We start from the raw sequence: 12,426 nt of genomic DNA, 5'->3' as shown, positions 1-12,426 counted from the left end.
CGTTCCCCGCACTCGCTCCCCTTCCCCTGCCGGCCTCGGGCACCGGGCGGCGCGGCGGCTGCACGGTGACAGCCACCCGGGCTCCCACGGCCGGGCCCGGGACACGCAGCGCCCGGGGCGGGGGCAGAGCGCGGCTGCAGCCCTCGGGTGGGATGTGCCGGGGCGGTGCGGGGGCTGCGGGGGGGCAGCGGCAGCGCCCGCCCCCTCTGTCCCGCCCGGCCCCGCCCGACCGCGGCCGCGGTGCCCCTCCCGGGGCAGGGGCGGGCTGGGAGGGGGGACGGGGGAGACCGGAGCAGGCGAGGCGTGATCGCTCGAGGCCCCTCCTGCCTGCCGGGGAAGCCTTAAAACACCCCGGCGAGGCGAGGAGCCCCGCACTCGGGAGCCCCGACCCACGGGCAGAAGCGCCTCGCTGAGACGAGAGACGCTCCGCTGCAGCCGCCGCCGTGAGTGCCGCGACGGGGCGGGCTTGGGGACGGGGACGGAGACGGGGACAGGGACGGAGACGGGGACGGACATGGGGACGGGGACGGACACGGGGACGGGGGGCGGCCCGGGCCGGGGAGCGCTGGGGCGGCCGCGCTGGTCCCGCCGTCGGGGCAGGTGCTGACGGCGGCTGTCCCCCATCCCACCCCACCGTGCAGATGCAGGGCACCGTGAGGCTGTGGGTGTCGGTGCTGACTTTCGCCCTGTCGCTGCTGGTCTGCCTGGGGACGCTGGCAGAGGCGTACCCCTCCAAACCGGACAGCCCCGGCGAGGACGCCCCCGCAGAGGACATGGCCAGATACTACTCGGCGCTGAGGCACTACATCAACCTCATCACCAGGCAGAGGTAGGCAGAGCAGCCCGGCCAGCATCCCCCTTTCCCGCTCCCCGGGCTGCCTTTTTCCATGGCGAGGTGGAGGGGGGGAAGGTAGGGTGTCCCCTCACACCTGGGTATCTCCCCCACCAACACGGAGAAAGATGTGGTGCACAGACTCCCTTTAGAGAGTGACAGCCGTGCACACCTGGGTGGCCTCTGGCTCCGGAGCTGAATTTCCACCATCTGAGTTGGCAGAAGGGGTAGGGGTGTCAATGCTGCCTCCACTCGCTCGTCCCCTTCTAGCCCCGTCACGGACAGGAGCGTGACCTGCAGGGCAGTGTGCACAGGGAGAGCCCCCCCAAAGGGAGAGGAAACATAACTAACCTGGGAGCTGGAGAGAGTTAGGGCAGTAGGATTAGTTTCCCACCTTTGTGGCTGCCACCGACTCTCATGACAATTTGGATGAGAAAAAGTGCCCCTCTCGCCCCACTGAGGAGTTGTAGGGAGTTCAGATGCTTTGTGGTCTGCCAGCTACTTCACGCAGCTGTGAGTGCTGAAAAACCTGCTAGTCCCACCAAGAACTCTCTCAAGATCACAAGCAAGAACTCAAGCCCAAGCTGAAAGAGAAAAGAGTGTGACCCAGACCTGCCGTTCTCTAAACTGGCTTTCTGAGGATGGCCCTGCTTGTTAAAATAAGGGTAAAGGCTCAGTCTGAAAAAAGTGAAAATTATTATAAAAATTATTATTTTTTTGGAGTATCTGTCCAGTTTAGACTGTGTGATTAATAGAAGTTTCCCCTGAGGTCCTAGAACAGTGTGTGACCCAGAAGAGCTTTGACATATTTGTCTATTTCTTTAATATCAAAAACAGATGAGAGGTCTAAAATTAGGCTTTCATTTGTCCCTCTAGAAGTCTGAAGAATTAAATTAGGAGGCAGGCTATCGTGTAACCGAGAGCTTTCCCAGCAAACCCATAACATTGTCTGCCAGTGCACTAATAGCATAACACAGATGAAGAGGCTGATAGAAATACAGTTCTTCTATCCTGGACTTTTAAAGCAATATTCACAACTCGTTCATGTGTATGGCATGCTTCTGTGTGACAATCTGTGCTTGGATAACTTTTTATCTAGGTTACTGCTAAAATTATCTGATCCTTGAGTTCTGCCCCTGCTGCCCCTTTCCCTTGCGTGTGGTGGGATCTCCGGGCTGGTCTCTCATCTCTTCTTTTGTTTCTCTCATCTCTGATTTCAAAGGCAGTTCCTGTCCAAAACCAAATCGTATTTAAAAAACCCCAAACAAACAAAACCCAAACCCAACCAAACGCCCAGCCCCGCTTCTCTATTCAACCTCCACTTCTGGTGTGTGCCCTGTTGTGCTCGCTTTGATGTTGACTATGTATCTTTTTTCCTCCAATTTCTGGGGTGCAAGTGAAATGAACCAAAATAGTTATTGTTGCTGATGGATAAAGCAGTGCAGAATTTAAATTTATTTTCAGGTTTCACCTAAATTTCCCACCCACCCTCTCATATTTAAAGGGAACAGAATTGACCTAGAAGTACAAGGAGGCTGGCGGAAAAAATCACCACAATAGCTTCATGATACACATTTTAAAGTTGACTACATAGGATAAATAACAACAACAACAACAAACGCTGTGCTGTTTCCACTGTGTGGTGAATTAACAGTGCAGAAATAAAGTAACTGCCACCTCCATTTGGGAGGCTTAGCTGGGCTCCTGGAGGTTCCCTGTTTTGGCACTGACACAGCCACTTGCAAAATGAGTCAATAACTTTTGAAGCGTTTTGGACCGGTCTAAGAATTTGACTCAGTTAGCCTATTTTGGCAGGTATGCTTTTTGCCTCTGCCCTTTTGTGCTTGGCGCTGCTCAGGAGCCCTGTGATGAGGGGGAGATGGAGAGGTCTAGGGCGGGGTCCCCCTGCTCCTCCTGAGGGTGTGTGGGTGAGCTGTGCGCGGCCTCTCGCCAGCCCTGGTGCCTGCAGCCTGGGCACTGTGCAACTGGTGAGACAGAGCAGGAAGAGCACCTTGGGAAAGGACGAGGACATCAATGTTTTTTTCCTCTTCAGGTTCATCTGTCTTGTCTTGTTTGGTGTTTTTGTGATTATGAATAACCTTCTGGCTCATCCTCCTGGCTTCTGCTTCTGGCGTAACCCAAGCATTTCAGTGTGTCCCCTCTGTCACCCACAGGGTCTTCACCCCAGTTCCCATGAAACTTCTTCCTTCCAGACCATCTTTCTCTTCCTGTCTTTAGACTTCATCTGTGTGGCTGCTTTGCTCCCTCTCTCCTTTGAGATCCTTCTCCTTCAAATCCATCTCACTTAGTTTTAGGCATCTGTACCCATCAGCTTTATAGCCCCTTGAGGTTAGCTGAGGGAAACAGGTACTTGTGGGGTGCAGGTCACCAGGCCTGTTTCAGACTTCTTGTTTGTGATGAGAGCCCTTGTTCCTTACATGCCAGGTCTTTATGACTTAAAAGAGGGCCTAAAGTGACCAGCACAGATGCAGACTCCTACCTTGCAGATGTCTTTGTATCTTTGGATTAGTCCCACCTCTGTCCTCAAAACCATCCTATGGTCCTTGCCTCTACTGCACTGTGCAGGGGGCTTTTTTCAGAGCCCATCTTTCCTTGGATCACTCCTACTGCTCGGTACTACCTGAGCTCCCTCTTGCCAACAGGCCCCCTTCCTTTTGTCCCTCATAGCTTGTTCTTGCATCGTGGCTCTTCTGTGCTGTAGCAAAACAGTAAGGCCATTCCTGCTGGAAATGGCTTGAACTATAGGCAGGGCAGAGAATATGGAATTCTGTCTGACTTAGGCAGTACTGATGCTCCCACTTCATGTTAACACCCTTTAACGTGGAAGGGAGCAGATCTTGAGAGCTTGGGTTTCTTTGTCAGTTTTCTGAATTAGCCCCACAAGATGCTTTTGAGATCCCTCAGCTCCTCTTGCCAGCCTTGGACATCAATGGGATTTGGCTCCCAAGACCCAAGTTTTCATGGCAAGCTTTGAGGTTTCACTGAGTCTGGGATACTATGTCCCTAATCAAAATAAGTACATTTACTCTTCAATCCCTTTGACTTCAGCTGGAGTTGTGGGTTACCAGCATGCCTGAAAAAAAGGCCTTGATGTCTCAAGCTGAGCATAAAACCTGACCAGGTATTTTCACAAAGCTTGGAGCCCCGTTCTTTTAAAACAGCAATGATACTTGATAAAAGTGCTTCCCAAACAGCAAATAAAGGCCTGGCTTTCTGTGCTCACGTTGTCTCAGACCTGGGCAGGGTAGACAGGAAGCAAATACGAAGCAGCTGGATCAAAGATCTCCCAAGGCATTTACTTCAGGAAGAAGAGATTGACTTTGTCCATGGGCTCTTTTTATTAGGGCTGTAGCATGGTTGTCTCTCAGTGGCAAAATTATGGGGCAGGCCGGAGGCTCAGGCATCTGACATAGGAAGAGTGGCTGCTCTTTGGCCAGCCCAGCTGGTCACAGTTGGCAATCACCTCATGTGCAGCTTTGCTGTAGGAGGACATGGTGGGTGCATCCAGCACAGGTAGCAGCACTGGTCTAGCCAAGGGGCTGAAGGGACTCGTATAAAAGGTATCTTTCCAACACAGTTGTCTTCATGATTTGACCAAATCTCTGCACTCCAGAGAGCTGCTACTTGTTTCTCATTCAGACAAAACTTTCTGAGAGGTAAGTGGGAGTTTTGCCCCAAGTGTAAGCTGTTAAAGCAAGTTGCCGATTTGTTAAATTGATTTCTTTAAAACAACAGCAAATTAGATTCCCCCTCAGTTGAAGTCCAGGTCACATCCATATTAATGGGAGTAGGGAACTAGAAAGAAAGAAATCCCTTTGTGGTGATGGAGTGCGAGGTATTTGATTCAGCATCATGCTTGATTGCGTTATTGTAATAGCATTTTACTGTGTCTGACTGGTTCTTTTCAGATACCTGCTCTCATTCAGTTTAGATTAAGAAATTTGCTTTAAAATTCTGAAATTGATGCTTTGTCTTTCTGGAGCACAGGTGATGTACTAAAATGATAAAGGCACTGTAAAAATACAAGAAGTTGAATAAAATGATTGAAAAGTGAGATATGTTTATACTTTTCAGTAAGTCATGCCATCAACAGGTAAAACTGCTAGCTTTTTAAATATAGTTTTGGAAGGTTTTTTTGTTCCCCCCCACCCCTCAAATTTATATCAAGTCATTGGAGAAGCATCTTGACAGCAATGGATAAAATCAAAGTCCTTAATTACACCTTTGATTTCTCTGGAATCAGAATTTCACTCAAGCAGCATTCACAAAGCTGTTATCTGTTAATGTACTTTGTGATTCAGGCTAATTACCTACACAAGTTATAAACCATGTTCTTAATTCTTTCCAACCAAGGGAGTGTTTCCTTATAGTTCTCACTCTTAGGCTAATGAATCCTTATAGCGATGAAGTGTCTGTCAAGCTGGCTGCTCATTGTTGCTTCTGTTTTCTCAGGAAAAGAGAGCAAATTCCTTCCCAAGAACCAGGAATTGCAGTACTTTTAAATGCTGAGTGGTGTATAGTATCCAGGATTAAAAAAAAAAAAAAAAAGGCAGCAGAAAGACAGCTGCTGTGTAAATATGGGACAAAGGTAGCCAGTGATATACTATTTAGAAGAACTCTGATTCAGAAAGTTTTCTTTCCCTTGGCCATGTAGTTCAAAAGTGATGATTACCTTGGGGTAGCTCTGTTTTTACGACTTAATGTACTGTGTGTTGGACAGCCCCAAATGTAGAAGCTATCTTAAAAAATCTTGGCCAGTTCCTTGGATAATATGGCATATCTGAGTTAGTTTCCTATTCACTTAACAGATAAAATTGACTCCTCGTTTACAATACAGTAGCATCTAAAACAACGCAAAAGTTAATGAGATGATGGAACTGGGTTTGTAGGCAGGAATGACATGCTCAGAGGTCACGTCGTGCCCAGCTTCCTCCCCCTTCCTCCATGCTCACCTCAGTAAGGTGCAAGGCCTTAGAGTATCCAGGAACAACCATAGAATTGAGAAATATTCAGAGTTTTTCAATACTATCATGTAACGCAATTATGGAAAAAATATTTATGAAGAAATACTGAAGAGTAAACATTTTCTCACATGGCTAAGTCAAGTTAAGTTAAAATACTTGCTGGAACATTGTCTTTATGTCTGCTCTATTAATTATTTTTTTTCTGAAAAAAAAATGTCTAATGGTTCTGTGCTTAGTCTTCATTTTTAAACACTGACAAATACAAAAATATACTTTTTTTCTCTTTCCTTAGATATGGAAAGAGATCAAGCCCAGAGACACTGATCTCAGACCTCTTGTTGAGGGAAAGCACAGAAAATATTCCTAGATCCAGGTATGTATGAAGAGGTTTTATGGTGGCTTTCACTTCTCACTTAGATTTAACAGTTTCATTTGTTATCAATAAATGTGTTTCACAGGGAGAAAACATATGCCACGAACAGCTGGATAAACATGTCCTTAAAAAACATTTTTAATTCCTTTTTTGTTAAGACCTAGCACCACCTATGAATGCAAGAAATACCTTACCAGACACAATATAGCCCAATCTCCTTGTTTCCTGATTTTGGGAGCAGGCCACACCTGCTGTTTGAAGGAATGAATGCTTGCGCCATACTGGGCTTTATTAGACAGAATTGTATGCTAATGCCTGATGATGATTCAGTTATGGACTGGAGACCCAAAAGTGGCATATTTCTACTCATTTGCTACTCAAACTGGTTTAAATTTTTCCTCTAAAGATGTATGAGTGGTAAATATGCACATACGTTAACTTCTACACGAGTGCATGGCTATGACTGGTCTTTAAAATACAGTGTTTCACATTGGTTTTCTACCTAATGTTTTACAAAGGGAAAAAAGGCCTTCATATTTCCATTTGCCCTTGGTTTAAAACAACAGTGGTGTTTCAAGCAAGAGTGGGATTTCAAATGTACATACTGTATTTATCTAGTGAGGTAATGACACTTTAGCTATAGTGTAAGATACTGTAGTAGTGACTACAATTTACACAGCTGGAAAGTAAGTATGTTGAAAAGTAAGATGCAGGGGGTGTTTTGACACATGAAAGAAAATACTTTGTTTTCGTTTTGCTCACAATCAAGCACAAATGAGCTCAGTTTAAGCCTTTACTGGTAGCCTGAAGTTTTGCTGATAATACTTGTACTGCAGAAAGAAATGTTTTAGGCAGTAGTCGTCTCAGGAGTCTACAAGCGAATGCTCTGCACTTTCACCAGCTGTGCAAAGGCTCGATTAGACTAGTTTAAGTACTTAAGCATAATAGTCTTTAGCACTGAACTTAGGGCATGATCTTGTCACTGAAAGGTGACCAGAATTTCTACTGCCATCAAGGGAGGTTGTCCGTGAGACTTGCAGTTCGGTGCACAGGGAGACCGTTGACTTATGGTTTGATGACTAACCGCAGCTGTGGGGATGCAGTTTTCTCTGCAGACGCTTATGTAAAAAACTGCATGGAGTGCAGTGAAATGTATTAGACTATTTCGTGTTTGGTAATGACAAGGCAGAGCCCTCACATAATGGGAAATTTCCGCTGCCATGAATTTGAGGCAACACACAGGGTAGTACAAAGTCTAATACTCTCTGTAATTTTCACCCCTTCATAACAAAACTTGATGGTTATTATTATTGTTTCAATAACGCTATTTATAACACACCAGGGAGCAAAAACTCATGAGCAAAGTAACAAACTAGTCTGCATTTAAGATCAAGAATTGATGAGAAACACATTTTTATTTCATACCCCCTGTAACAGCACTTTACACTGAGCGTGTTATTTGTCATTCATCGATGACAATTATGTGAGTGCTGGGAACAATGATGTCTAGTTTCCTATGGATATGTTTTCTAGGATAAAACCCTGTATGGATTCTGAACCCCACTACAGCTTTTTCCTCCATGTGGAGGACATAATTAAATCTTCTTTCTACCCAGTCCCGTGTTTCATGGCACATCAGGAACTTAATATCTCTGAGACATCTGTACCCCTCTCTGACTTGGTTGAAGTTGTCCAGAGGGTTTGAAAGCCGGTGGGGAAGTTAGGGGAGCCATGCAGGGGAGGACAGCTGGACACACAGCAAATACGTCCAGGTAGAGCACGGCTGTATAAGCCTTCTTCCTGGAGGAAGCCAGGCTGAACCAATAAAAGGCAGGCTGGTATTATTCTGAGCTTAAATTAATGAAGTATATGTTTTGGAAATAGTTATATATGCAGCCAGTTACAGAGCAGATGTAATCTGCACGCGGTGAATCAGTGACAGAGAGACACGCTTTAATGAGTTGTCAGAAACTGAACTTTGTAACTAAACATTGAGGTACTAAGAAACAACTTAACTGTATTCAGCTTGGCTGGCCTGGTTTGACATTTCACTTTTGCTGATTTATGCCCTAAAGTATTTTGCGGTCTAGGTGTATGTCTGACCATATGAAGAAAGTTTAGAGAGATTCTTATAGAAACCAGTTAAAAAATAGGAAGTTAAGGAACAAGAAAAGGAGGTGCCCTGACCTGAGTAGATATAAGTTCTTATGAAAAAAACATGTGAGGTGGCATCTTTCGGATCTTGTTGATCCTGTGGAGTCATGAGAAAAACTTTAGAACTTAATAATACCTGTCTAACTGCCTCTGAAAGTTAGGTATCTAGTGTGGAGTAGTTGTCTAGGCTGCCTTTGCAGTCAGTCAGAGGGATGGGTATCTCCAAAATGAGCCTTCCAACCTAAAATGGGCAGGATCAATTGCCTTCTCAAGGTCTCAGTGTCCCTCCAGTGACTGTGGAGGCAGACTAGATGTTTAATCAAGACTAGTTGCCCAACTTTTAGGTGGCAAAAATTGTGGCAAATGCATTTTCCCTGGTCTGTCTCCATGTTCTCCCACTTGCTGACTTTCTTTCTGTGCAGACCAAACAGCTATTTGCAAGGGGAGAACCTCTAGAACAAATCCTGCCCTCAGCACCCCTTTCAACATGTATTTCAAATGTTTGATATTGAGCAGTGGAATACCACGATAATATTTTAGGATGGTGGCTGTGGACTTCAGTTTTGTTTGAAGGTGCTAACAGCATGATGTGTGGTTTGGGGTTTTTTTTTTGGCTCAGTGAATTCTCTTTGGAAACTGTTTACTCCTGAGTAAGAGGGACAAATACCTCTATTTATATTTCAACATATCATAGTTTTCTACCTGAATTTCATTAAGTGCTACTTAATGGCATAAAGCAGCTTTGCAGTGAGCCTCAGGGGTGTAAAAACTTGCCATCTGGGCAGCAGTGTGGAGGGACAAGTTCTGGTACCCAAGCCTAGACGTTTGGCCAACCAGGATGCCTCTGCTTTGATGGGAGTGGCGTATGCAATCTTCATCTGCAGATATGCATATGTATTCCTTATTGCTGCTACTATTAAAATGGAAATTTTGGGTAGTTCTAACTTTGAATTTTTCACAAGGAGCTTTACAATGTGCTTAATTTATATTTTTTTTTTATTCATAATATGTATTTCAGGTTTGAAGACCCTTCGATGTGGTGATGGGATTTTCAGCACACCATCAAAACTTTTCCTAGTTTTCAGTTCATACTCCACACCTCTGAAGCAAATCATAGCGTCATTCCCAGTGCATGCAGCCATTGTACTGAATTCTGTAGAGTTTTTCCTCCATCATATTTGTATATACCTTTATTTAAATAAATTATTTGTGCATTCCAAAATACAACAAACTAAATGAAAACAAGCAACCCTGTCATTGCTATAGCGAAGAGTTGTTTTAAACTATTAAAACTGAATTATAACCTCCCTGCAGTCTGAAGTAGTATGAACAACAATAGTGTCACAGTTATTACAGTAATTAGTGTGCAAAGTAAGATAAAGACATCATTTATTGTCGCCTCAAACGCAGTTCAGCTGCTTGATTTATGCAAAACTGCTTAAGATAATTTATTGCAGAGTACATAATTTAGGAAAATAGTGTTCTGAGAGGCAATTTTTCAGAATGACCACACTAAAAACTTACTTGGTGCTTACATTGACAAATGTATTAAAATGAATAGCATTTTCAGAATACAAAGGAATAAGTCACTGCTTAATTCTGGTAACTCCTCAAAACTCGTTTGAAGCTTGACTGTAAGCCTGAATTAGGAATTTTAAATGAAACAGATGTAACGACTTTATTTTGGCAATATGCAAAGCAACAGAAGACAATACCTAAAGTAACTTGTTTTAACAAGACAAATCTACAGCTGTTTGTGCCAGAAAAGAGACGTCTAACGTGGCTTAAGGCCTTGCAAAGGAGGACGCTGATAAATCAAAGCGATTTGGGTACCTGCACTCTGAGCCTCCCTCATTTCGAGTCATTCATGGTTTCTGTTTCTACCATGAGAAGGTACCTAAAACAGAGACAAGGGGAACTGTCTTCAGGTTTTAATTTTTTTGGTTTTATATTATTTTATGCATTTCATCACTAGCCTAGTGAGGGACTTACACACAAGAACCTCTGAAGAAACTCTCAAAGTTTTTATTCAAAGTAACATTATATAATGGCAGCACGCTACCATTGTTCTTAAGTGGTTTTAATTCAGATATGCATCTTGCGGTATGGTCAGGGCCCACACTGGGCATGACACGAATGCTGGTCCTTGGTTCCTGATATTTAGGCGCAACTTCTTTTATCTAGACACTGTGACTAAACACTGGGTAATGAAGCCCATAAAAAGTTCCACATCAGAAAAGTATCAGCATGAAGGTTCAATGTATTTACATCTCCTCCTCACTTTTCAAGTGTTTCTGCATGGCTCTTGCCCCCAGGAGAGATGTATCAGTGCAAGTAAGTTCCATATTTCCATAATTGCACCCTGGGTGCGTTTGCAAAGTGTTACTAGGACTGGCCAGCTTTTGTGGTCACAGCGTCTTCAGTAAAGCATAATGTATTTTTCCTTTTCACAAAACACTTGGGGTGTCATTGGAATGGGCAAATTTTGCTTTCAGCAGCAATACTCTCACTTGCAGGCTTGGTGATGGGTTCCACAGTGCTACACGTGAAATTGTGAGGATTAAGAGTAGTCTAGTATTACAAAGATGTTTGGGTCCCCCGCTATAAACCATTGCTACCCCGAGGCAGTAAATAATGATGTTCTCCATGACAAAGTGACTCCAGGGTGGCCACGGCTTGCTGGAGCTAGCAGGAGTCCATCAACTGTAGGCCGGGACCTGCTAGATTAGAGTTCTGCTTTGAGTAATTATTAAAATGAAAATTGGAAATTAGTGAGGTATCTACTATATAATATCTCTAATTCCTGGTAATTCCTAGTATCTCTCTCTATATTGATGACCATGTAAATGATAAAATCCGTGGATGATAAACTAAACTCATGTTGTTTAGCACTATCATTACAAATGTGCCTTAGTGGAGAAAGAAAGAGTTAAAGGAGAATTAGTGCATACTAATTGTGGTGCTGAGCTGTTCCATTCAATTACCTGAGCTTTCTTGAACTTCAAGAACACCCATCTGTACAGAAAAGCTAGAAAAATCTAAGAAATGCAATATTTATTAGCTCATGAACTGTCAAAGACAGAAGCAAGGCAAAGCACTCACACAATATTTATCTATCCATGCTGTGCTATGATTTTCTTTCTAAAATCTTCCTGTGTTCTCTGTGGCAGACACAACGTTGCCGTAGAATTCCAGTGTACTTAGGACTTACCTTCCTTGTATACTTCATATACCACTCTTGACAGACCAGGACATTGAAAATGTTGGATCAGATCTCCAAATCGCAGGATAGACTTGAAAAATGAGCTGTGAAATGGAGATAAACACTGGATTTGTTTGATGTGGCTTCTGCATTTTGACTTTAGGGTTAACCTTTTCATCTTTTTCTCTCTAACCATGAGAAACAGAGCTTTGTTTCTAAAACAAAGGCTGAAATTCAGGTCAGAACCTGAGGAAGCACCAGGAAAAACAATGAGAAATGAGAACCATAAAAGTAGGTGATAGTATTTTCTCCTTTACTTATTGCATGTTTGAAATCACGAGGAATGCACATAGATAGGGGTAACATATTTAAAAGACAGTCTACCTTTGTCTTTGGCAATTTCAGTAATATACACCTCAGTTATGCCCAACTTTGATTTAACTGAAGAGGGGATCTAGATGATCCCATTATCTTCTCTTCTAGGAGAGGAATTTCTCTCTCCTTTCCTCTCTCCATCCCTAGAAACCCAGGCCATCACAGTGCTTTCAAATCGGAAATTGATCTGTGCCAAAATACACAAATTCCCCAGTCCTCCTCTGATGGGTATTTCCCTTCTCCCTAGCCGTGGAGTGAAACATTGTGCCTGTGACTGGTGTTGGACCAAACTGGGATAACGTGGGTGCCTGCTGCTCGTCAAGCTGAATTTTCCTCACTTGTCATCTGAGAGGTGGAAACCCCGTTCTGGTGGCATGAAGAGGGCACAGACTGCCTTCTGCAGGTAGGGCAGCTTTGCTCTGCCAGACCATCCCGAACACGGGGGATCACGACTGATCAGGGAGAAGACGACATCCCCACTGCGGCTTCCACTGTCACCTGCTGG

The 12,426-nt window shown here is 44.2% G+C and overlaps 1 protein-coding gene across 1 annotated transcript; it reads left to right on the top strand.

Annotated features, from left to right (window-relative positions):
* The first annotated feature begins 312 nt into the window (after positions 1–312).
* NPY (neuropeptide Y) lies at positions 313–9,584 on the top strand. Its single transcript, XM_054192235.1, has 4 exons — positions 313–443; positions 642–829; positions 6,110–6,190; positions 9,363–9,584. The coding sequence occupies exons 2-4, from the start codon at positions 642–644 to the stop codon at positions 9,385–9,387; spliced, it is 294 nt and encodes a 97-aa protein (XP_054048210.1). The 5' UTR covers positions 313–443; the 3' UTR covers positions 9,388–9,584.
* The last annotated feature ends 2,842 nt before the right edge of the window (positions 9,585–12,426 follow it).

This window comes from Rissa tridactyla, chromosome 2, assembly GCF_028500815.1.
Source record: "Rissa tridactyla isolate bRisTri1 chromosome 2, bRisTri1.patW.cur.20221130, whole genome shotgun sequence".
Taxonomy (NCBI): Eukaryota; Metazoa; Chordata; class Aves; order Charadriiformes; family Laridae; genus Rissa; species Rissa tridactyla.
The sequence above is the reverse complement of the archived record's forward strand: the minus strand, read 5'-3'. Positions and strand labels throughout refer to the sequence as shown.